The 27,528-nt window shown below is 32.6% G+C and overlaps 3 protein-coding genes across 3 annotated transcripts in view; 2 read left to right on the forward strand and 1 right to left on the reverse strand.

The window, feature by feature from the left end:
- LOC108744322 (receptor-type guanylate cyclase Gyc76C-like) overlaps window positions 1–8,452 on the reverse strand; it is a 17,166-nt gene extending 8,714 nt beyond the window's left edge. The window contains exons 1-7 of the mRNA XM_025976273.1: window positions 8,277–8,452; window positions 7,559–7,951; window positions 2,889–3,011; window positions 2,137–2,323; window positions 1,362–1,439; window positions 626–870; window positions 96–244 (exon numbers count right to left, since the gene is read on the reverse strand). Coding sequence (XP_025832058.1) covers window positions 96–244; window positions 626–870; window positions 1,362–1,439; window positions 2,137–2,323; window positions 2,889–3,011; window positions 7,559–7,951; window positions 8,277–8,318 — 1,217 coding nt within the window. The 5' untranslated portion in view covers window positions 8,319–8,452. The remainder of the gene's footprint in view (window positions 1–95; window positions 245–625; window positions 871–1,361; window positions 1,440–2,136; window positions 2,324–2,888; window positions 3,012–7,558; window positions 7,952–8,276) is intronic.
- A 1,315-nt stretch (window positions 8,453–9,767) lies between these two features.
- On the forward strand, window positions 9,768–11,060 carry LOC108744357. The gene is made up of 5 exons (XM_018480070.1): window positions 9,768–9,910; window positions 9,967–10,172; window positions 10,277–10,502; window positions 10,598–10,748; window positions 10,807–11,060. The coding sequence occupies exons 1-5, from the start codon at window positions 9,871–9,873 to the stop codon at window positions 10,952–10,954; spliced, it is 771 nt and encodes a 256-aa protein (XP_018335572.1). The 5' UTR covers window positions 9,768–9,870; the 3' UTR covers window positions 10,955–11,060.
- Window positions 11,061–17,329: 6,269 nt separating this feature from the next.
- The window catches only part of LOC108744364 (somatostatin receptor type 2), a 163,515-nt gene continuing 153,316 nt past the window's right edge, over window positions 17,330–27,528 (forward strand). The window contains exon 1 of the mRNA XM_018480080.1: window positions 17,330–17,505. The gene's annotated coding sequence lies outside the window, so the exon portion shown is untranslated. The remainder of the gene's footprint in view (window positions 17,506–27,528) is intronic.

Consider the following 27,528-nt stretch of genomic DNA (forward strand, 5'->3'; position numbering starts at 1 on the left):
CGTCTGGCAGTTTCTACAGAATACAGACCATTTCGAATTATTTTAATACTACTATTTTCTATAAGGTTTATAAATTAATAAAAAACGGATTTTACCCCATTGCACTTTTATAATAACTCTTCTTAATGTAGTTTATTATTTCAGTCCCGTTCCTTGGGTTCTTTCCGGCATCCAAAGCTTTTATTAAAGCTCTGACGTATAAATGAACGGCGTCATAAAGATAAGCGGCTTCGGCCTGGATTTGCTGAGGAAAAAAAAAGGAAAAAAGTTGGAGACCTCTTTTCTTCTTCTGCGGTTTTATTTGAAATGGAAAAACCCAAACAATATGATGCAGTCATTACCGTGTTTTGCACGTCTATGAAAAAGGATTCATAAATATTATACAGATAATATCCGAACATAGAAATTACGCATTTCATTGACATCGTTTCTTCCTTTTTTTATATTCTACGAATAAAAATGTACGAATTTTCCTGTACCACGTCGTAAATACCAAAGGACGATTGCTCCCTTTGTAATATCTATGTTCGGTTTCAATTCGCCTCAACACGAATTGAAATTTTTGAAACTGTTTTATTGATTACAATTTTCGAATTTTTCGAATTGTAAGAATAAAATTTGATACCCTGCGGCCACCTCCGAGATAATTAAGTGGGTTGGGGTAGTTAAAGGGTGGTCGTTCCATATAAGCATTCACTAGAGTGGAAAAATTGTCGAAACCGACGGGACTACTTGGAAACACTCCAAAGTAAGATCGGAATGCTTTTTCAGCTGCGGGGTCCTTATCTTCCTTGAGAAGACCCTTTAAATATTTCTCGGGATATTTTTCATCGTACTGTTCGATATCAACTCCGATTACGAAGTATTCTCCTGTCAACAAAACGAAAGGATATTTATGAAACTGAAATAGCTTTCCGTACGTGCACTGGACATAAACAACGTGTATCAGTCGTAAAACATCTCTAAGAGATAGGGTGATGGTTTAGAATTTGATTGTCTTTGTGTTTAATTAATAAACTATTAAGCGCTATTGAAATTTCAGCGTTTAGTTTCTGTTTTGTAACTCTAAAAGTCAAACAACCTCAAGAAGCGGAAGCTCGCGTCCAATTTTCCCCTTGTAGATCTTACAATAGAATCTGGAAAAACTTCGACGATACCTTCCCTTGATTTTTACTTTCGAGCATAAGCGTAAATTACTTACTTGCTAATTGTTTAAAAGTTATAAAAACGATCTTACTTTTGTATTACGTATTATACAAAAAAAACAGCCAAATTAGCCATGCAAAATAATGGCTAATGCTTTGTGTATTTGCATCTAAATTACGTACAGAAGTTATTAATATGCAAGTTTTTCAACCTACCCTGATCAAGAAGACCCATGTGCTGCATAGCAATTAAAAGGCCCATGTGTTCGTAGTAATGTCCCACAACGACATAAACTAAACAAAAATGCAATTAAGAACAATGTATGTTTTTTTATAACAAAACATATTATATTACCATAAAATTTATTGTTATGGCTTTTATAATTTCAAATGTTTGAAACCCAGAAACTTTAGGAATACTTTTGTTAAAGTTATTTAATCGTTTACGTAATTAATAAAATACAGTTGATTCGTCAATTGTTTTAATTGTACTTAATGAAAATTATAAATATGAGTTCTCAGAATTTTAGAAGCATTTTATTTTATTTAAGTAAATGCAATAATATTGTTTTAGGGGCGTCCATGTTTTTAGTTGTTAGGGTTAAAAGAGAGGAGAGAGAAACAGAGGACTCTATGGAAGACAATAAGAGATAGGCGAGATAGGTTGGTAGGACACCTTCTCAGGTATGAAGGTCTAGTCAGAGGCATATTAGAGGCAGAAACAGGAGTTAGGAGGGGTAGAGGTAGACCTAGGTTAGATTACTGTTCGCAAATAGTTAAGGATCTGGGATGTTTTAATTTTAGGGAAATGCGAAGTTGAGCTCAGGATAGCAAAGAGTGGAGGTGCGTGTCTAACCAGTCTTAGGACTGACGACCTTATGAAGATGACTATCGCAAATTTTACTTTTAGACCCTCTAGACCACCTCCTTGAATACCTTCCTGTTATTTGACTTACTTCTTCTGCAGTTTGTGTTTGTATCAGTTACTTACTTCTAGTTTTTTCATACGTCTGTTTAACCAATTTGTAGAAAGGGTTATCAGTGTAACCATAATGATACGGTGTGTCCCAGTAATTGGTGTGGGCAACGTTGACGCCCGAAGATGCTAACCATTCCAGCATCGTCATTGCAACTTTAGAAAACTCCGAGTCGGTCGAGTTGAGATAAAATAGAACGACCTGTCAGTAAAATTTATGGTCCACTATATTCACGAAAAAATAATCGTGCGCATATTATTCCTTCCTTAACACACTAGTCCATAAGGTTTAGAAAGAGAACAGCGAATAAAATAATAAATTGAAATAAGAAAAGTAGTAGACGCAAATGACACTTTAGTGAATGGCTTACTTCTGCTTCGTTGACTGAAACATTCAGTTCAATGGCCGTTGTTTATTGCAGAAGATCGAAATTTAAAGGCTCGTATTCTATTCTATTTTATTTAGTCGCCACCGAAAAGGCAAAAACTATATACATATATTAAAGCATTAAAACAGCAAGAATCGTCATTGTTGTCTCTTTCGTCTTTATCGAAGGAAATAATTCAGCTAGTTTTTTCAGTCAATGTAAAGAAATACTTAGTTAAGCCTATCGCCAAAGTGAGAAAATGAAGTAATATATTTCTAAGATTTGACAAGCCATGTAATAAACCCCTAAAAAATAGTTTTATATAAACCAGGGTTTATCATATCTAGAAATGTCACTTTTGTCTAAATGAATATCAAATGGGAGTCTTGAGCCACTTACGTGTTTCCATTCAAAATATGTCAATAGGGAAACTACAGATTTCGAAATCTGAGTGTCTGGTGGTCTAGTTCTTGCAAAAGTTGGAAACTTCTTCTTATCAGATGTCTCATAATGGGTACAAAACTGAAACAAGGACATGAAAAAACTAATAATTTATAATGAATTAAGGCAAATATTATCTCTGACTGTTTTCCTTTAATAACACCAATTTACTAAACAATTAAGCAATTAATGCTTTGGAATTTCTTGCAACTGCAAAAACCAGTGGCCTAAGACCATTCTAAATTAGATTTCCACGGAATATCGCTTTTTAGTTCGCGATTCAGGCACATGTATACGCCTTTGTAGAAACTAATAGAAAAAGATTTTTGTAAATAGTACCAATTGTGATTAGTGAATTATTATTTTAGAGAAAAGCTACCTTTTATTAAATTAGAAAATTAGTTTGAATATTAATAATTACATAATTATAAGAACAAAGGCTTTCACGGCCGGAATCCATTGTAGAATGAAGATTCGGTCTATAGGGCCGTGGTCTAAGTGAACTATTCCGTCCAGACGTTTCGTCGGCTACTGCGGCTGACATCCTCAGTGGTGGTGCTGCGTTGACAACGTGAACGTAGATTGTATCTCGAAGTCTCGACAGCGACTACCACTGAAGATGTCAGCAGCAGTAGCCCACGAAACGTCTGGACAGAATAGTTCACTTAAACCACGACCCTATAGCCCGAATCTTTATTCTATTATGATTACATGATTCTTCAAACTGTACTAAAACAATTTCAAAAGATTCCGGCATTAATTTAATTCTCTTTAATATTGATTAAGAACACTAATGACGTTGGCTCATCTATTACGATTAGGAATTAATATCGTTACCTGATAATTACGTATTTGAATCAAAACATGAATTATTGCAAGTATTGTACTTATTTAACATTTTTATTGGTATATTGTGGGTAGTACGTTACTGTTACCTGTTACCGATTGATACGCGATCCTAGTTTTCTTGCATTTACGGAAGAACATTGCACAGTTTAAGTAGTAAAAGCACGTGTTCGTTTTCCGTTCTTTCATCTAAGCTGAATATCAATTAGAAAGTGAGCAAAGATTTATGACATTCACATGGCGTCCTAAGTACTGAAATAGCCAAGTTTTTGACTTGCATGTACCTACATAGTACTTTAAATTTTGTTCAAGTATAAATGTGTTTGTACGTACACGGGGTACTACGAAACATACAATCTAAAATTATTTCTACTGTTTGTTTTAATCAGTAGTAAATAATTTTCAGAAGACGAGTAGGTATAAATAATAAATATATCAAAATTTAAATATGTACGCCTGTTTTGTAAAACGGAACACTAGGTATGTTAAGTGGTGTCGTTGACATCACACAGGTGTATTCAATACTAACGCATGTCTATGTAATTAATCCAAAAACATGTGGGCAATTGGCGCCCCACTTTGATAAGAACAGCGTAGGGATAGGTGTAATGTAATCGGTAATGAAATGTTAAAGATGGTTTTTGAATAAGAATTACAAGTAATTACACTCTGTACAGTTTATTCATTTAAAGATAAATTGTCTTTAGTACTTAACACTATTCGTAGATTGCATGCGGATTAACTATTCAACGACATAGGTACTGTCTCTTATTAGAATAGGGGAAACAATGTAGAACGTATGTTATGCACTGTACAAAATTAGCTTTTACATACGCTAACCCTACATGGCTATTGGAGAAAATAGTGAGGTATTGCTTTCACTACATTGTCACAATATCAAGGTAAGCTTTTTACTAGGGGTTGCTGCTACTGTTTAGAGAAAACATCCTGACGCCAACGCTATCCCAAAACCTGCAAATTTACAGGACATGTGAAATAATGACGTTCGCTGTCCTTACCTCTAAATGTTTAACAAAACTATGTAACCTACGATCCTAAGCACAGCTTGTCACTTCTGCGTTGGTACACGGAGAAAATGAAAAACGAAAATTTACCTAAATATTAAAGCGATATTTACAATTTATCCCACTTGCCCGTTGCTTCGTAAGCGAAAATAATAAAAATTACTATTTGGACCCGAATTTGTAAAAGTAAAATCCCAGCATAAATAAATTTACTAGGTATTTTAGTTGATATTGAATAACTATCGAACATTAAAGACATTACTACAAAGACTTACGAATTCTTAAAGGCAAATTTAATAAAATTTAATTTAATAAAACATATAGTGAATTACGTCAATGGACACATGAACAGTTTACTTCTACTGAAAGGTTGAACTTCGAGAGGCTCCAACTTCACAATTCCTGAACTTCTTAAAATCTATGTATTAAATTAATCAACAGTATCAACAAATTTTACTATCTGAAAGTAGAATATTACATAGAAACAAGTACAATTACAATGTGATGAATGTAATATTACGGAATTGATTAACCTATCAAAAGAACAACATTAGTTGAATTCCCGGAAGCTTGACCTCTTATTAAATCGAACACCAGATAAGTATGTAATAAGAAGAATATTTGACCATGTTTTATACTTATAAGAAGGAAGCCTTCCTTTATATTTGTTCCAACAACATCTGTCTTCGTAACCATCAAACCAGCACTTCAATTACTATTACAATCTCTCACGATCGATTGAAAACATTTTGATTGACAGGAATACAAGAAACAACAACAAAAGGAAGTATTTCGATAAGTAGGCTCTGGTAAAACAATGATCAACCTTATTTACACGAGGCGCTGTTGCAACTAACTACTACTGTCCAAATAAAAAGTTGAGTCATTCTTCTGCACCCAAAACTTATGCTCCACTTGTTCAATGTACAAACTCGACCGAATGCATCGGAAAGATTGAAGTGGTCGCGTAGTCGACTGTTTTTATTTTTCTTTTGTTTGCGTAAACGCACCTACGTCTCTTTAAGTTCTATAAACGCGTTATGTAAATATGTATGTATAGGTACGCATCTAAAAGGTTCTTTGTGTAACTCTAAATTGTAGATCATCGAACAATAATTACACCACATTTTGTGGCGTATTTGGAGAACTCGCGGCCCACAATCATGGCTGATATCTTCTGATGAGATTTCACGAAGAAGACAAGAAAACTGCCGAAACGCTAGGTATTCATTTAAAAAGAAGAACAAGCACAACACATAATCGAAAAAATTATGAGAAAGCAAGCAAAGCAATGAATGTGTAATTTGTTATTCTTTAATTATTCGTTGTATAAACATTATAAGGCTATAGGGNGGTGTGTAGAACGTTAAGTTAATTCACTTGTTATTATTTTTGGCTAAATATGCTTTTAAATAAAGCATATTCTTAAATTTTAACGAGGCAGTTTAAATAATTTTGCAAGTGGTACTGTACACTTTTGTCTAGTTCTCGCTCGATGATCGGTGGAGAAATGAGCTCCGCAGACAAATATCATTGAATTTGGAATTATGTTACGGCGCATCCTAATGAAGGGAAGGGGCATATTTCTAACTTCTTGAAACGAACAGTACTTAGGTATTTAATTACAAAATTATATAATTAAAGCTGTATAAATAAATTATTCTTTAATTCATCATACTGACTGACATCACCAATATGTCGGCGTAACTCAAGGAATTATTACAAAAAATATTTCATCGATTCTTGTCCAGTATATAACTTTGTTAGTATATTTTGTGGCAACATCAATCACATAAGATTTTCACAGCAATACAAGTTCTACGACCGATTAAATAAATATATTGTCTTAAGCCGAAATCCCATTTTAGACGCCTGTCCGTGAACATATTATTTGGATTGATTAAAGTTAAATGTTCAAAAACATGGCTACATATGCTTTTTTTTGTTAACTTTTACTTCCGCTCTCTATGAAAATTTCCAGCATAGATACATATTCTATTGTTCGAAGGAACATTTGTCTTATTTCGAAAAAATTATTTAAACGGTAATCTATATTTATGTTGCCAAAAAAACATCGGATCGCAGCAAGCAAAGTAAGAACAATATGCATACATAACTATCGCCGTCAACTGTCTCGTTGTTGACAATGTCATTTTCATTTTAATTTTCTCTCTTAACGTGTGACAACGACATAACGCGTCCGGGACTACTTTTTCCTCTTTTTTTGACAGTTCACCTAAACAAATCCGAAACTACTACTATAAAAACAGTCATTTGTTACAGTGAATTAATAGGACCTAACAAAAGGAGTTTTTCGTGAAAAGGCGCATCTGTTCAATTTTTTATGAGTAGATATTCGATATTTTTATTTATTAATAAGAAACAATATTTAAATTTTGAGTGTAAAAATAATTTGGTAATAAAATTTATTCGATTTCGAATTGTATAATATGTCTACAAGTTGAAAAGCGACGCTATTTGGAGAAGTTTCCTCAAAAGCCTTAAAATTTTATGTTCTGCAGACTTTTCCAAAGTAACAAAATACTCACATGAAACATTTAGAGTGGCAGACTATAATCGATGTGTGAATTGTTTTTTTAATATTTCTCTGACATATAAATCTACACTCCCAAATATCTCTAAAATTCATTACTTAGATTTTTGCTGAAAATGTGTGCAAGTCGTTGTGAAAAATGGTCACCTGTACTATTCCTTAATCCAAAATATCCACGATATTTTTATTGCTTAACTACTTACGTAAGAAATCATGGGTAAATTAAATGCTGCAGCCATATAAGCCTCATGAGTACAAGTTTCTTGCGGCCCAATATAAGCCGACACATTTTTCGTCCATAGCTCAGCAGTCCTTTGGACGCTGATCACTTCTTCGCCAAATGTCTCAGCAACGATAAAGTCAAGTCGATGACCTCTTTGCCCAAGAATTCCTTTATTAACTTCCTCTACAGCTAGCGAAATCGCTCCAGATATCATAAGACCCGGTCTGGAGTATTCCAGATCGCCTCTTTTCCTTTGAGATCCTGTTATATAGCCTATTGTGAACGTATCGGTCCGGGATGACTTCAGAATTGTCAGGAAAGTAAGAACTAACATAAACGTTATAGGTGATGATGATTTGCTCCAGATCGGACTCTGATAAAAAAAATCAAATCATCTGTTTCTAAAGGACTTAATCTTTAAAAATACAAATGAGGCTATATATCAATAACCTGATTGCTTAAGTATTTATTTGGCTTTAATCCCAATATTGGATTCATGGTGAAAACATTGGAAAACTTTATTGCTATGTTAAAAACTTTAAGATCATAAACAGAGTTTATCGATTTCGTTTTAATATGCCTTTTTTTTAATAATTTTATACTAACTGAAATAATGTATCTTTTCTTCAGCTTCATACTTAATAATCAAAATTTTGAATATTACCTATTGGAGAAATTTTAAAACATGAAAAACCTACCCATATAAGTGTAGTGTTAATCAGTAGCAAATATTTACACATCAGAAGAATGGTTATTTTTGCCAATTTAACGTACAATCACTGGGTATTTGTCTTAATATTGACCACAATTAAGAGTTTTTCGCGTTGTAGGAGGCAGCCGGTGCAACGGAACACTGAACTAAACTTTTCACAACGTCGAGCGTGTCTTGAACAGCAACAAAAGCGACGCGTAAAGTTATAGCGCCTCGACGCGCTGGACGCATTCCTGAATGAACGTAACGCAAGGCAAAATCGGCCATCTACGTTACTCTTATATACAGAGTGTTTTATAAGAAGCAATGGCGCTTATTCATCTGAAGTAATTGAGAAGCATTTTTCACAAAATAAATAAAGTATAAGTTTTATTATTTTTTGTTTTACAATAAATGAATTTTCATGAGTACGTGTCCGCTGTATCCAATCGCTCGTTATAACCGATTCATATCAAACTTGGCTATATTAAGGACACTTATCATAAGCATTATACCGAGTAAGTTTGCTATAAATTAGTTGTTGACGTACATAGTTCAATTTGATTTCACGACTGTTTGTATCACGTTGATAATGCTCACGTTCGAAGAGACGATACACGTGTTAAGAAAGTTTTAGTTGTCATTTGGGATGTCACATTTTTTTTTATTATTTATCACACCATAGTTGCCCATTTTTTACTTTGAAATGTATACTTCCTTCACGTGTTCGTCAATTGATGATTTATTAGAGAAAATTTGTCTAATGTTACAGTAGAGTAATGTAATAATTTTCATTAACAAGTTAGATGGTTTACTCACCAAATTTGGAATAGAATCCTACAAAAACAACTGACAAGACGATGAGATGTATTCGTAAAAGTTAATATAAAAACTAAATCAGATTTGGTCAACTAAAAATAACATGTACCTATCAATTGCTCTATTTTTATTTATCATCAAAATACAAGTAACTATCCAATTTCCTTTCAAGGTATTAATGTAAGAATTTAAGTAATCACGGAAAGAATAAATTATGTATATTTTTAGATGTAATACAATAACTCTTCTTTTATATACCAATATAATAGTTCATAGTAATTATAGTTTTGTTCGAAATTGCTTTTTGTTTTTTGATGAAGAGACATAAAATTCATTTTATTTATTACGTATGCGATAAAATTCTGTACATATATTTTAAAGCTAGTGACAGCGGAAGAAGAAAATTATGTAGAAGAATTCTTATCAGCAAAACTTTCAGAGTTGTAACAAGTTCAATTTTTCTCTGAGGTTGTGTATCATCTTTAGAAGCAAATTTCTGGTTAAACCTAAAACTAAAATCTTTTTCCCTTAGGAAATATGTATAAACATGATAACCATAATAAATTACATAACAATAAATATATTTACATACACATATTTCGAGAAATAAATTACCATTTAATACAGAACTGTTGTTTAGTGTTATTATTTACCATTTATGATAATGTGTAGGATCGTTTGAAAACAATTAAGTATTGTATCGCAGTATTATTTGCTGTGTTCTCTCTGATAAAAGAAGAACCAGTCTTTACCATTTACAACAAAATACCACAGTTTTCAAGATGAAAGCGCTAGTTTTATTGTTGATTTTCGGACTTATAGGTAAGACATTTTTATTCAAAAGTATTGATAAAATATACGCGTTATTTTATTTTCAGCTTCAACCGCTGCCCATCAACCTTTCCATTTACTTTTAATTCCGTATCGAATTTACCAATACACATTAACATTACTGGAAGATACTAATAGTGATAAATTGGTGGCTTTTGAATATAAACAATTAAAGGCGAAGAATGTGTCAACTGAGAAATTAAAAGAACATTGTGTTAAAAATAAAGGAGAGGATACTTGGCGAAAATTTGAGGTAAGTATTCACTTTGTTGCGAATAGTTGAAGTTGGATTATCATTTTCTTATAATAACGACAACAAGAAGCAATTAAACAAAATTTATTTCATTTTAATTTTAGGAAAACTTCCTTAATTTTACAATGTGTCTCAGCGATCCCTTTAATGCATGGCAATTTTGTGGAAATTATCAACCTAATTTACATACATGTCTGAAAACTTATTCCAAAAGACTTTCAGTTTGTGAAGAAGATGATGGTAAAGACTTGTTTTCACTACACATCAATTCCACCACTAAAATGGCCGATTATATATGCGTAGCGCACCCCTATTTGCAATATCCAAATGGTAAGTAGGAATTAAAGATTATCATCCTTATTTTCGTAAATGATCTTGAAATAAAAAAGTAATGTTTTATTATTACACTAACTATCATGCTTCAGCCCTTCAGAACATGAATGCAAAATGCTTACTCGAATTTGCCAACTACATGATTAGAAGGGATGTAGAAGATAAATTAGAAGTGGTTAGAAGGTGTATTAAAGAGAAACAGGCTGCCAGTGCAGAAGCAGATCAAATAAAAAGTTACTGCAAGTATGAAAATCGATCATCGATATAAACATATTTGTACACAATTTTCTTTTGGTTTTAGCTCCCAACTATTTCTAAACGAATGCGTATTGAAGAAAGTTAATGTTCACTGTGATGCTTCAGGTCCTGTAAAGAATATTGTAGAGGACATATTCTTTAATGCAACGTTTAGTTTCTGTAGAGACAAGTATAGTTATACGTTATCATGATTCAATCAAATTTTACTTATTATTTCGTTACTGTAATAATTATATAGTACATAATATTGTTGCAAATCCTAAAAGGACTTTGCTAAAAATAATAAAGACCTAAATTGACCAATCTGGAAGTACCTTTCATGTTAAGTGGTTATTTTTAATCTTACAGGCATTTAAAATATTTTTAATCAATCTGAAAATATGAGAAACATTTTCAAGCTCTAAAAACAAAGAAAAAAAAAAGAGGGACACCGTTCATGTCTATTTTTAGAATGCAATTTTTCCCGTGAAAATTGCTTGACATTGTATGTAGATAACAAGGGTTTGTAAATTTTGTGGCGAAAGTTATCCCATGATCGTAATTTCTATTAGGGGGTGAGGTCTTTCCAGTTTTTTGTTCGTTTGGAGTTGATTCTTATCAGACATTTACTCAACGGCTAAGGAGAGTTGTTTTTGTGTCCGCTTTGCCTAGAACTCGTAAATGTTCGCGCTGCGGGCTATCACTTTTCTCACCGTTTGAAACTGCAGAAGTGTCAACGAACTTGATAAAATAGACCGCAATATTCGTCGATAAATGCAGATATAATAAACGAGAGTGAGCAGATATTTTTAATGCATTGATATGTACAATTCAAACAAATTAAATGTTTTGGGTCTAACTTTCGCCGAAAATTGTTATCTCTTGTTACTCCAAGTGTTCGACAACGTTTTACAAAATCTCATATCGTTACAAACCTGATAAAGAACAAAATTCGTAATGTTCTGTTCAGTTATAGGCAGGAAAATAATGATCTTATCTTTGGGCAGTAAACTATTACGAGCCACTTCCTATTTCAGTTTGACGACTCAACTAATGATGAGTAAAAGTGTTCTTGGTGTTGCGAAAATTCAATACCAAGGCTGTCTTTATACTACCAACATCAAGACTAAGAGCGAACGAACAGGACCAAGACTAAAACCAACACCGCAAGAACAAGACCAAAACTAAAAACAAGACCGAATGACCGAATGAACACAACCAAGACTAAAACAAAAACCGAATATGCAAGATCAGGACGAAATACGCAAGACTAAACAAAAAATTATTACTTTCGGTGGATTTATGACTTAAACTAAATATTTGAAGCAACTTATTCTTTTCTTGAAACAAAACATTTTTTATATTTGAAATTTTCAATTTGTTTTACTAGATTTTAACACTAAATATAAAAAGGAAACTTTACCACTGCCTGAAGTAATGGATCTAGAAGAATGTCCTCGGAGTAGGTGAGTGTTCTTTGTTCCTACGTTTGGATAACAGATGGTTGATACATAGAAACAACTAATTTCTTTTCGATATTTTTTACTTCTAACTTTTCGCGAAAACAGTTGGAGGAAGGGTGAATTTATGCATTGGAAGACGGGTAAGTTGTTGAGTTTTCATAACACTCACAACTACCGACACTATTTTCTTTAAAAGTCATGACAAGCTCGCATGTGTGACAGAAAATTTCAGCATCTAAAAAAACTGAGACAGTCTTAGTCTTGGTCCTGCTTTGCTAATCACTTTATGCTTCAGTTCAGGGGGTTTTCCTGGTAATTAGTTTGGTATGTAAAGAAAAATGCAGGTTTGACTGTTTTCTGATTGTGTCGAGAAAACCAACAATTCATTCGATGGACTAATTGAAATTAAAAGGACTCAAACTTATATCCTCTGATTGCACGAAAAATATTTTTTTATTATTTATAAAGCACAGGGTTTAACAGAAAGTGTTTATTGTATCTGTAAAGCTTTATTTTATTAATAGGCAGACAATGTAGACACCGACATGGCGTTATAAATCCCAGGCTTTGCCTTCATGTCTTAATACATAACTTTAAAAAATTTGAGTAGGGTCATCATCATCATAAGGTCATCAGTTCTAAGACTGGTTGGACACGTACCTCCACTCTTTCCTATCCTGAGCTAATCTTTCCCCAAAACTAGAACAGCATATATCCTTAACTATTTGCGAACAGTAATCTAACCTAGGTCTACCTCTACCCCTCTTAACTTCTGTTTCTGCCTCTAATATGTCCCTGACTAGACCTTCGTGCCTAGGAAGGTGTCCTACCAACCTATCTCGCCTATTTTTCATTGACTTCTATAGAGTCCTCTGTTCTCTTATTCTTTCTAATACCTCTTCATTTCTAGCCTTTTCTACCCACGTTATCCTCGTCACTTTATTTGAGTGGGGTAATTTTAGTTTATTAGTTAATCACTCCACAGAAACTATGCACCTATGTAATTACTATTTCTTGCCATAAAAATTGTTTTATCAGATAACTACAAAGGGTTGTGATTATAAAGGGTCAACTTAATCAAACAACTTTTTTCGAAGTGAAACAAATGCCTATCAAACAAGAAAAGCACTTCTAGAGGACAATGTTCCCGAAAATCCTGTAGGTTCACACTCCGGGCTATCATTTTCTCGCTGTTTGAATTTGTGTCGATGAACTTGAGAGTATACTCTTAAGTTTATGTATACATGAAAATTGATATTTCTTATTATAACTTAACGTTAGAGTTTTTTTATATTTCTTTTGCCTAATAAAAAGTAAATTAATACGCTTAATTTTTGTTATTAATAATAATGTTATTGACTATTTAATGACCACTTATAGTTGTATATTTGTATTTGTACTACCATAACAGAAACAAATAATTTCTTCTTGCAGGTAGGTTAATTTTTTAATTAAAAAAAGTTCTTGTAAAGAAGAAATCACAAATTAAAAGATATATAAATAAGTAGGTAGTCTTATCACTTATAAAAAATAAGCACTTCATATTAAGCTTTGACTGATTTGATGTCACTTATTCATTGTGGGAAAACACGGTAATGGCAAAATAATGATGATTGAGAGTCTTTGTTTAATTCAATCAGTTAAATAACAAAAACCTATTTATTTCCTAGCGTTATAAAAGATTTGAATTTAATCCTCACTTTTCTAATGGCAATCAAGGATTTTCTCGGTCAAGCTAAAGGATATTATTTTCAAAGCAAATATAATTGGTTTAATGAGTATTTGATGATGTTTATATATTTTTTTAAATTGACTTTTATTTATTTAATAATTATTTATTGCAGTGTGTTCGACATCTACTGTGACTTCAATGAGTTTTGCAGGATAAAGCTTTCTAAAGGATTCGGTATGAGAAAGGAAAATTATACAGTAAAGTGAGAGCTTCTGCTTCAAGCCACAAGATGTGGCTCGATGTATTTTCCAACTGAATTTTTCACAAACTTGCAGTATTAATTTAATGTTTACGGAAACGGAATTAGTTATCGATAAAACATAAAAACAATAAAAACTCGAAAATATACATTTTTCTTAAAAGAAAATGTCTCATCAGTATTGTCTGCAACTTTTATTAAATCAGGAAGAGGATAACATGTACCTACATATTTTTTATTATTCAGTGAGAATTTAATTTACTCCAGCAATACGTTTTAATAGTGTCAGTAAATGAAATTGTACTTGTCATATTGTACTTAATCTCCTAGCGTTTTAGTTTTTAGGGTTCCGCACGTCCGAATGAAAATCGGAACCCTTATAGGGTCACTCGTGTGTCTGTCTGTCCATGTGCTTATGCCTATTTGGAATATGGATAGACACACATATTATCGAAGAAAACCAATTACCTAAAGCGTGAGTGGAACTGATGCTTCACAATACTTAGATACCCTAAATATTCCAATATCAGACAATTTTTTAACAATATTGTGAAGTAAAAACTACTCAATTCCATTTATTCTCAGTAATTTTTATTTGCCTAAAATATAAGTTTCTTTTTTTATTTTAAGGAAGGCAGGACGAATTAACTTTTAACTTTTCTTAAACTGTTCGTATTTTTGTTTCTGCGTTATTATCCTCACTTCCGAAAAAAGTTTTGTTAGTAGCACTGAAGCTTCTATAGTTATCATTTTTTTTCGACTATCTAAAAAATAATCTTATCAGTTCGACAGTTTAAGTTGTTTGTATAACCATATGAAAATCCGCTTTTCATATTTCCTGCAAATGGGTTGTATGATTTGACCATAATCAAAACATATTTTGTATGTTGTGTTTATTTTTGCTTTACAGTTTTATTTTTTTAGCCGATCAATACTTACCTAGCTAGATTTATAAATAATAAGAAAATAATATACCTTTGACTGATCAATTACATTTTATCGAACTTTTACAGAATTCATAGATTCAACGTTCATTCTTTCATCAGTTTTCTCGTACTTATGTCCTGTTCAAATGGATAAATATAGACAACAATCCAAAATTTCCTCTTTCTGTATAAAAGTAACAACACATTTTTTTTGCTAAAAAGACTGTCGTAATTTGGCCTTATCAATTAATATTTTCAAAAGCTCAAGTTTTACTTTTTCACGTACTACTGGTTTCATTCTCCCAACGAAAGCTGTCTGAGAATTTTGACCATAAATAGTTTCCATTTCTTCAACTACTTAATATAAATGCGATAAATTAAAGTTATAACAGGGGTGAAAAGTTGTTTTATTATTAAACCAACAACCGACGTTTCGCTCTTCGCAGTAGGACTTTATCAAAACTACAAACATAAATTATATTATCTAGGTATAATTATATTATCTGATGCAGCTACAACCAAGGGCGAAACGTCGGTTGTTGGTTTAATAATAAAATAACTTTGCACCCCTGTTGATTTTGTTTATAATAAAGAATTTTTACCATAAAGTTGTAAAGGAATCATAAGGTAGGACTATAGTTCCAGACAGTTTTAATAACATAATATCATAAAATGTATATTTTTGGACAGTATCCAAATAAAAAATTTCAGAAAAACATAGAAATGGTAATCGAAATTGATACGAAGATGTAATGGGGTAGGGACAGTGGTATATAATATAAATAGATCCTGTCTAGACATTGCTTAATTAATTTTAACCTACATATTAATATAATTTGATTTATATCTGGAACACTGCTACTGCTCCTTTATCTTCGAAACTTGAAGCCCGAAAAATGAAAAATAATTCAGCCTTGTCGATAATATTTACCGATGGGAAAACTGATATTAACTCAGTAGAAAATCTATTATAATCTTGATAGCAGTATTACACATGATACATGTGCAGTATTAAAAAAATAATAATATCTGTAATAATATGCGTGACAAAAATCGGAATCAAAGCGAATATGAATAGTGTAATGGTGAGGTTTCCTTAGAGTACATTTTAATTCATTTCCGAGTGACATGACAGACGTCGTCGTTTACCAAATTGGGGCATTAACGACGCTTTCTGACGCCGGGGTGTCGGCGTTTTATGAAGTTAATTCAATTAAGGTAAATACGCCCTTATTTCCAGCCAGCCGAGACTCCGTCATTTTGAAAGGAAGTGGTAGTGAAATCTAATGAAACTTGACTGAGTGAAACATTATACGACAACCTTTGCCGTGCGTTCTAGGCCCAAGGTGTCAACACAAACGAACTGGATCAATGGCGTAAATGTAAATAAATACTGTTATAACCATGATTAGCGGATTTCGTTTAGCATCTGTTTGTTCATTGGTGGTGATAATTAATTTTGTGACGGAATCGGTTTTAACGGAAATTGTCCTAGTTTATGCTGACAAACCCTGACACAGTGCGGCGTACAAAATAGACAATTCACTTTGAAATCCAACATCTAACTTATATAACATTTAGGATAATAACATTATTCCTGTTTCCCTACTGTTCTATTGTATGTACTTTTGATAAATAACTCGATTCAATTTCGGTTATGAATTTTCCTTATGTCTTTTCAGGAAAATTTTGTTTGCTTTCTCTTAAATGAATCATTTACAAACGGGCAAAAATCATACCAGTTATACTAAAGCAATTTTATAATTGATCTGTTTCAATCACTTCAGTAAATAGAGATGCATAATAACATTTAAATAAGTATTAAAAATGTCTATTTACCCACTATGGTGAAAATCGCATTCGGGTTCGAATCCAGTTGTTGATGACTGGAATCGTGTTGATACATTGACAGACAGACAACGCCATTCAAAAATATCTTTTAATTTTCCCGGAATTCTTAAAGGAACTAACCGGAGTTGTCCATTTAATTTTCTTCACTGTACAGACAATATCACAAATATCACTTTGATTTTGTATTTTTATGAGTAGGTATATATTTTTTATTAAATTTATGATACTTATATACATTCTATTGTTGTTGTAGTATATTAGAATAATCGTTACGTTCAAACTTTAGTTGTAGATTACTCAGGCTAGGAAGATGCTTAAGACTGTTATACGATGCGCATGTGCTATTTTCCTCGTAGTCCTGGCAACGTCTAAAAGTGAAAGTATTCTGTTGCTTGCTTATACATACGAAACCGCGTAATAATGTAATGAGTAAACGCTATCAGTTTTTCGCTATCAAAAACTCAAAAACAATGTTATATTATGAATTTAATGTTATTCTTGTGATGGATAGTTTATAAGGTGCAACTGAAAAGAACTTTATGCTGTAAATCTACATCGAATGACAGTGTTTTCCTCTGGCTATATCCATAAGGTATGTGTGCACAAACTTTTTAGGATAAGGAGCAACTTGGACGCTAAACGAATTTTGGCATAGGAATTTTTGATTCTCTTTAATGCATTATTACATGTTATGAAATTAAAATACAGGCCAAATACCAATTTATGATATCATAACAATTTTGAAAACATAATTTCTTTTACTAAATTTCATGTTTATGTATCATCTTCGTTGTAAGTTAATAAATCAGTTAATGCTTTTAATTTATGTAAGCATATCACTATAACATGATCTTCGAAGACAAATCGATATGATAATATTATTACCTCGTCTTTAATTGCCGGTTTCTCTAAAATTTCATGTTGACAATCATAAAATTTATTACCCAACTAATTTAGAATTAATGGAAAATTTACTCGGAATTCAGTAGCAAAATTTATGCGAATGGAGTATGAACAGTAAATGTCATTGTTTATCGCCGATTTAATAAAATATAACATTCTGTTGCTCGTAACAGAGTTCAGGAATTATGAGTTGTGATGCGCGTAATAAATAATTAAACCAAATAAAGTATTATTGTGGTAAATTTGATATTTTACTGCGTACATAATCTTGTTATAAAACAGGTAACAATACCGGGTTCATGCAATAAGCAATTCACACACCTTTATTTTAAGTCGTTCCCGTTGGTTGTATTATGACGATAGATAGTAAAGGAAATGTAAATGATAGATCACAAATCTGAATGGAAAAATATAAAAGAACTTTATAAGCCAGTGATGTAAATATTTTTTAAAAAACGCGTTTGCAGTGGTCCACAAGTGTATTGCATTTTTTATATACGTATGTAAATTAATGCACAAAATAAAAATGGTTTGTCTATTGTCCTTAAACCAAGTAAAAGGGTAAAAAAGGTATAATAACAGTTCTTTTCTTGTTTTTATTAATTTTATTATTTTAAAGTTAATTAACTGTCAAAGAGATCTCTTTTTGTTAGTTGTTGATCTTTAACCTACGATAAGATGTGTTGGAACTACTTATGCAAATCTTTAGATGAGTCCAAATATTTTCTAAAGATAGTTTCGGTAACGATTACAGAAATTGTTTTTTCCATGTTTCTGAATGTAGTAAAGCATGCCACTTGTGCTAAATTAGGTTGTAAATTGTAATGTTATTACTTCCCTACCTGAAAAAAGCTCGTACCAATGCCGAAAATCATTACGATTCAATAAAATCTTTTTTTAACTTAATTAAGTGCAGTTTACAAGTAGAGATAATTGTCAGTGGCAATTAACAATTGCCGAAAACTTGTTTCTTATAACTGGGTAAACATTTCTCGTCAAATTAATGGATATATAATATGAAGATACCTAATACTCTTTCTTATTTAATGCGTATTGTTCGAATTCGTTCTTTCCTAATTATATCTGTTTTCTTTCTTTCGTATTTTCTCAAAGTTTCACCTATCCCTTTTATTTAATTATTTATTAATTCTTTAAGTAATGCTCTTGTTTCTGCTTTGCACTTTCATTTCTAATTAGTTTTTTATGTATCGTCATCGATTTCCTTTGCCGTTTGTTTCATTTCCACTACTTATTAGTATTTCCCTTCAAATTCTTACAATCTATTATTTCCGGATGTATTAGAAAACTGCGTTTGTTCCTTATCATTTTCCTATAAAACCACTTTTAATTAGAATTTCTAGAAAAAAAATGCAGCTTATTTTCGTTGGTTAAAAGCATTTTAAGACCACTTGTTCTGAAAAGTGTTTTCAACCAGATCTGGGGTACACGTCCTTTAGAACATTCGTCGTTAAAAATGTCTACCCTTAACACAAAAGCCATAAAATGCATGTACGTCGGTAACTCATGTAACGTATGATGCAGTTAAACCTTTATGAGTACGGGTTTTACACGACTTGATGTACATACGCTTATTTTTATGTAAACGGTAACTTAACATAATAAATAACTGAAAGCAGATCGTTTGTTGTCGATAAATTTTCTGGTGAAAGCCTTTTCCAAAATGATACCACATACAGCTTATTACCTTAACATCTCTTGAATAGAAGGTATCGTGTTACCTTAAATTGTGCTATTTAAAGCGAAAACCTCCAGGTTTATTAGGTATGGAAATAATATATGACAAAGGGGGTGTGACAACAGCAACAATTTTTCCCCCTTTAATTTGAGATAGTTTGTAATGGGTAAATAAAAAATTGAAAAAATGATTTCAAATTAATATTGTATATTAATCCACTATTAAGCAACTAACAATGTCATAGGATTNATATTATTCTGAAAATTCATTTCTGAATTTTTTACCCACTACACGCTACCTCAAATTAATGAGGGAAAAATTGTTGTTGTTGTCACACCCCCGCCGGGAATCGAACCCGGGACCTTTGGCTTTACGCACCAATGCTCTAACCAATAAGCTACGAGAGGTGACAGGTACTTTTGAGGTAGTTTGTAGTGGGTTGCATTGCATATTAATCCACAATTAAGAAACTAACAATGTCATAGGATTTCATGACAAACTATGTTTAAATAAAACCACAAAAGAGAAAATATTATAATGGTGCTTATTATGTGTATTTTCTATATTTATCAGAAAGTAGAAAAGTTCACGTGAGTGGAAATACTTCAAGAAATTTTTCATAGAGGAAAATCGTACATTAGCTTTCAATTAAAATTAAATGATATACAATATACCTAATGTCGACGATCGTACGTAGAAATCTTTTACATTTGAGGTAAAGTCCTTGCATTTTATTTATGCTGGTGCATCTAACGTAAATGATCGATTACACGATTTTCAGTTCACTGATTCTTTCGATATTAGCGTCTTTCAAAGCTTGCGAAAATCTTCTGTGATGTTCATTCAGCGAATTCGTATTTTTCACACCAGTAACGTATCTTACGATCAATAATCAATCAAAACTGGTAAGCTGATCTAATTGATATTCAACATTGCGTCAAAATTCGTTCGTGCTTAATATTTTGTTAGTTGAAATCGTCTGTAGATAAACTGCTTGTTTCTTATTTTTCGATTTAGTCGAAAAAGAACTTGCTTTGGACGAACCAGACACTGAACATTGATTACTATTCCAAATGAGACATTAATATGATACCTAGTTTGAACTAGTTTTGATTTAATTAGGGTATATGTATATTAAGATTAATTTCAAAATAAAGTAAGCAAAATTATCGTTAATGAGATACTTTACAACCTCCATGTACTCGAGCAATTCCTAGGCCAGATTTAAATTCAGAAATAAAAAAATGCATGAGCGGTCATCTCAGTTTGTTTTGTCCTTTTAGTCTCTTAAAAAAACCAGAGCTGGGGCTACTTTAAGGCCAGATTGGATTTAAATTACGTCACAAATTATATTTTTAAGATTTATTTATGTTCTAAGAAAACCCTCTATACATTATATGAAAATCTTCTGTTTCTCATAAAACGGGTAGCCTTTATTTTAATAAGGAAGAGCACATTACTAAATTTATTGCATTGAATTCCATCAAGAGTTTACGGGCTAGAGATCTTGCCTCTATATGTCTCAAGAGCACTGGAACAGTTATTCGCATTCTTTATGTAGTTCACGAGCCACGGAGCTTGTTGTACGTTTTTGAATTACATTCATTCCATTGAAGGAAAAGTCTTGATTATGGAAAATTATTAGAATAAATGGCTGATTTTAGATATCTAGGAAGTCAGACGAATCAGGACGGAAGGAGTAGTAGGGATATATAGCAGAGGAGAGCGCAGGGTCGAGTCGTCTTCAATAAAAAGAAGTCACTTCTATTCTAGCGAACGATTAATTTAGAAATTCGGAAAAGATTGTTAAAGGTGTATGTATGGAGCGCAGCGCTGTACGGATGGACAATAAAAAGGTTAGAAGTGTTCGAAATGTGGTGTTACAGGTGAATGATGAGGATAAGGATAAGAGGCACCTGAAAGAATAGGTAAAGAGAGGACTCTATGGAAGTCAATAAGAAATCTTCTCAGGCATGAGACATATTAGAGGCAGAAACAGAAGTTGAAAGGAGTAGAGGTACACCTAGATTAGATTATTGTTGGCAAATAGTTAAGTATGTGGGATGTTCTAATTTTAGGGAAATGCGAAAATTAGGTCAGGATAGGAAAGAGTGGAGGTGTGAGTCCAACCAGTCTCGGGACTGACGACCTTAGGATGATGATGGAAAATCACCTGGGCCATTTAGGATTTCGTGAAAATAAATTCCACGATGGTTCAGTTTCTTCATCATCATAAGGTCATCAGTCCTAAGACTGGTTAGACACGCACCTCCACTCTTTTCTATCCTGCGCTAATCTTCGCATTTCCCTAAAGCTAACAGTAATCTAATCTGGGTCTACCTCTACTCCTCATAACTTCCGTTTCTGCCTCTGATATGTCTTTGACTAGACCTTCATGCCTGAGACGGTGTCCTACTAACCTATCTCGCCTATTTCTTATTGATTTCCATAGAGTCCTCTGTTCTCCTATTCTTTCTAATACCTCTTCATTTCTAACCTTCTCTATCCACGGTATCCTCATCATCCGCCTGTAACACCACATTTCGAACACTTCTTTTCCGTCGCGCCCACTGTCCATGTTTCGCACCCGAAATTAAATTTCACGGTCAGATAAAAAATTTCGGGTTGTTTCTAGTGCTTTTTAATCGTGAATGTGATTGTTTTAACATCATCTGTCAGTCATGTTAACACCCTTTTGTATTCCTAAAGGGATCGAATTTGAAAGAATGCTGTCTTACCGAGTCCCAAACTATGTACTCAAGGAATATTCTATCCAATTAGTCAGTTAATCAGTCTGTTTTATATGTATAATTATTTTTGTACATCAAGATTGTGGATACGTTACTAGCAAAGACTATTTCAATAAAACAAACTGTGGCTTCTCTTTGTATACCCAATGCGCATACACGCAAGATATATTTTTGCATGACTGGAAAATATCCCCTAACTATATATTAGTAGTAGTAAACATTCTATGTTGATTTGGGAAAATTCCTTTATTTTCGCTCGAACTGCGTAAACAAGCAGAAAGCTTAAATTTTCGTTAAGGAAAACTATAAATTGCTTTTTGCATAACGCTGATTTTCCTAATTTGCATGAAAATAGCAGTTTTTGTATTTTCTTTTACGGATTATGTATAAATAAATAGAATAACAACTTTCAAACAGATGAAATCCTATGACATTGTTAGTTACTTAATAGTGGATTAATATGCAATATTAATTTGAAATCATTTTTTCGATTTTTTACTTACCCACTACAAACTACCTCAAATTAATGAGGGAAAAAATTGTTGCATTGGTGCGTAAAGCCAAAGGTCCCGGGTTCGATTCCCGGCGGGGGTGTGAGAACAGCAACAATTTTTCCCTCTTAGTTAGAGGTAGTTTGTAGTGGGTAAATAAAAAATCGAAAAAATGATTTCAATTTAATATTTTAAACAGATATGTTTATAAATGCCGTTGGTGGTATTCAAAGTAATTCAATTCCTTTATTTATTACTCAACATCATCTGCGATAAATAATTGTCAGCAGACGCAAGAGGTGAATTTAGAAGTTTGAAGCTATGAAAGAGCTTCTGTAAATCTTCATTTTGCATAGTGCAAGGTTACATGAAATGAAATAAGATTGCAATGAAAATAGAGACAGAGTCTAAAATCATAAATCAAGCCACGATTTCCGAGATTACCCTTGTGTAGGTATGCTACATATGCAGTTGGTAGAGTAGCGTTAGAAAGTTTAGGGAAACTTAGTTTATTGAAACTTACAACAATTTATTAAGTGTCTACCTACATTAATATCAATAAAATCAACAATCATTATTGTATCAAAAATAAAACATTAACATCTGTTTTTCATAAAATTTGCTGTGAATTTATGCAATTTTTGTAGTATTAATCGAAAATTTTTCACGGTACTGGGTCTATATTTTCGTTTAAAAGACAAATAAATTATAATCGTATTTCCAAACTTACAGAAAATTGGAGAAATAATTTGCATGAAGTAATATAAGGTATAGGTTATTAGTTTTTTCTATTAAGGCTTTACATTTTAATTTTCCGATTACAAAAAACTTGATTGAATTTCGTCAACTTTTGAGGGTAAAAGATTAAAGGATCAATTTATTTTAAAAGACAAAAAAGTCGAATAGTAAAGAAACCCTGGCTTACAGATGACGTGGAATAATGTAGACGAATGTTAATCCATAAGCAACTTGACGTACTCGTATCATACGTTTACGAAATGTATGGGCATCCTCGGATAGCGCTAGCTCGGCTTGATGTTCCACCTTGACGTTCACTGAAGGGATTTGAAACATAAATCAAAGGGAAGTTAACCAATGCTTATACAAACTTGAGAACGTTTGCCAACTGATCCTCGTTTAATTTGTTTAGTCGAGAACCTCGAACCTTTTTAAAGCAGTTACAGCTCATGTTGACCTTACCAAGTTAAAGTACTGGGTCAGAAAATAAATTGCAACAAGTAAACAATTAAAACATTTAAACGTCGAATGACTACAATTACTAAAACATTTGAACGTCTGGTCTGTGGCATTTAACGTTAACCTCACTTGTACTTCTGTATTATACAGGATGTAACATGCCGAGCTTTGAGGGTGTAAATTGGATGCGATAAAGAATTGCATGGTGAGTTCAGGATCATGGTTAAGGGCAAAAAATTTTTTAAGAAAATCACAATAATTTACAATTCGAAACCGGTTTTGTGGGGAAAGATCTGCAGTTGCATGCATGGAGAATGTAAACATTGCCGATAATCGAACGTCTATAAGATATTATTGCACTAGGTTGACTATTAACATAAACAGCCTGGATCACATTTATCAAATCTAATAAATAAACAATGTATGAGTAAAAAATACAAAACAAATACCACCCCTGCAAGCTCAAGACCCATTTTTGTTAAACCCTGTATTTATTCCGTGACACGTGGAAATTCACGTAATATATTATTCAAAGAATAAGCAGTAGTATCTATACATACTTCGTCTTCTGGAAAAGAATTACTGCTCCAGTCATAAATAAAATGAAAAATATACGAACAAGAAATAACAAATATGGATAGACGCATATTTACAATCATGCTATACATAGATTCGTTGTCAGGATGTAATGCAATCCAATTATAAAGTAGACGATAGTGTATTATAATTTATAATAAACTAGCTTTTATGAAATTAAATCATTTTCTTTAACGATACAGTAAATGGCGTGCTGTTGAGAACAAAAATGTTCGAAACCGCGATCCACGATTGCTACTTTCGAGGACTTAAACTGCCCTTAATTAATTAGCTTTTCGTAATAATAGGTCTCACTGTAAAAACGCCACTTTGAGTCCTTATTCATTAAAAATCAAAAGCTTTTTAATAGTTATCATTTCATTTTCCATTACATTCTCTTTCCACATTGAAGCTGACATTGATTATGCACCAACTATTGCATTTTCCTGTTATAAAATCCAGTACTTTGAAAAGAGAAGCCTCCCAGAATCGTAGAATTTAATTGTATTAGAACTTTAATTTCATTTTACCTACAGTCACAGGAAGCCCCCGATTGCCGACAGTCATAGAAAGACAGGCACCTTTAAATTATAAAAATGGCGGACTAGATGCTTAATTAGAAACAATAATAATTGAAATTGTCTCCAAGACACATTACAATTTCTTAATGATGTTGTAGGACTTGACGCTATTGTAAATATAATTTACTGGAATAATAGAAAAGCGTCTACAAACGTCGTTGAACTTCTCTCATAGTTTTACTTTACAATTTACAGTAGGTACATTTCTGTCTACCAGTTTCTCACTCGATATTAGTTCCACTAAAAGTCAATAATTACAAAAGTCAAATTATTACAAAGGTACCTAAATAGGTAAATAAATTAATTAAATTCAATAGCAGGAAAGAAAAGTTTTAAACTTACCGCCACTTTTTGTAATTTTTGTAAGTATTTGTTTTAAATTGTAACTGAAATCATTGAACAGTAGTACTGAAGTGTAAGTTCATCTGTATAGTTGTATGTACGTTCGAATAGAAGGGATCGTAAAACCTTATTGGCATACCATTACCGTCTCGCACCCATCAGCAGTTGAGTGCCTCCTTCAGTTTAATGAAAATTAAACAGAACTAGTACATTATTATATGACCGTATCTATTATACATGCAGATACGTATCTAGATTCTGTAACATTGATTGGGAATGATGCAATACTCGAAATGTAACTGCATTGTTGCTACTGCTACTTCACTTCAGGCATTCGATAGTACGTATTGCCACACAGAGTCATCTTCTTGTAATACAATAGCTTACGGCAGCTAATTTCCCAATAGTTCGGAAAACTTATTGTTAAGACTGAAAAGTCCAAGTTCAAGTGTTCAAGTATATATCAATACCTGACTAATACACTAATACAATAATATATATATCTGGAAGTGTCTTAGGTCTTAAAATATATAGTTTTATTGGAAGCCCAAACAGGTGTGTTTAAAACGTTTTAAGGAAATAAATGTTTTTAATTAACACTACTTTTTTATCGATTTACAGTTCTTACATCATTAAGTAGTCGAATTTTTAAATAGATTTAATCTGCATGTTTGATTTTGATACTGTAAAATTGGCATTTTGAAGTTCTTTTAATATTATTATATTAACAAACACATTACAGCTCTTACGTATGTCCTATACAGGGGCAAAAGATTAGTATGCTTAGAGTTCTAGATATACTTCGTTTACTTTCTGTAACGATGTGACCTTCAGTTTGACCGGCGCAAAGTAGAAAAGAACAGCACTAGGCCAGAAAAGGATGAGGCAACTCTCGGTTAAACTCTCAACCGGTGAGGAGCATATAATCCGTACAGTACTGCACGGAAAAATTGACCATTTTATCCACTACAATTGCATTGCTTAAATGTGCTGTTATTGATACCAATTACTACTGAAAATATCAACGAGATGTTTATTTATATTTGAAGACATATTAAAGGCTTAAACGCATGTTTTCGACTCGCACTACTATTCATGATTGAACAAAACTTTTGGCAGGTACTATATGAAAAAGTATGTTTAATGAACAAGAGTCGACAGTATAATGAGCTTTTTTCACCCTACCTACGATTTTGCCAGCGTGCATCCAAGACATTGGAAGGGGTACATCGCTAAAGAAGGTAAATGAAGTATAATTTACTTAAGATTTACTTATACATAAATAATTAGTGTACGAATTATGATAGATATTGGCCGAACTAAAAATGCATAGTTTCATAGGTATTCTATTGATTTCCTTCGCTAGAAGGATCTATGTCGTGTTGATAAGAAGGAAAGTTCGAAATTACGATCGACGTGTGATAATTTCGGCAGAATGCTGGTCAAGGGCCTATTGCCCCTTTGACGCATAAGATGGCGGGCAGTATATCGTCAAAAGAAGTTTGAAAGCATGTCCCCTGCCACATAAAGACTGTTTTAGTACTCTTGCTGTATAATATACGGACTTGTATCCGGCACCCTTTTCCTGTTAAATAAATACCTGTATTTTTAGATACTAATGAATGTCACGTTAATGTAAAATTCAGGAAAATTTTGCATGAATTTATTTTACCATCGTCAAACAAAAACGTCGTTCGCAGTGTCATAATCGCGTGTATATTGGTACAAATTTGTGCATTTAGACGTCCATATTAACAAGAGAGTTGCATGGGAAACAGTTGCGAAGGCAAACTTCCGGTGCACTGTGCTTTACCTAATAGGATATTCAACCAAAGGTACCTGCTGCTCCCAACTATGAAAGCATATGTATTACATACAGTCAAGTCGCTAGTACAACAACAACAACAACTTTGTCGAGAATCCTTGTGCTTCATGTGTACGAAGTTCGCAATTATGTGTACGTAGTGCGAAACTTTGCCATTAACGTCTCGTAGAATATGCGTTGTCGACTCTATTGTCCAGGGCGACGAATATTTTTTTTCTGTAAGGTGCTGTTTGTAGCGACATCGTAATAACGTA

Source organism: Agrilus planipennis, unplaced genomic scaffold, assembly GCF_000699045.2.
Source record: "Agrilus planipennis isolate EAB-ADULT unplaced genomic scaffold, Apla_2.0 scaffold17, whole genome shotgun sequence".
Classification (NCBI taxonomy): domain Eukaryota; kingdom Metazoa; phylum Arthropoda; class Insecta; order Coleoptera; family Buprestidae; genus Agrilus; species Agrilus planipennis.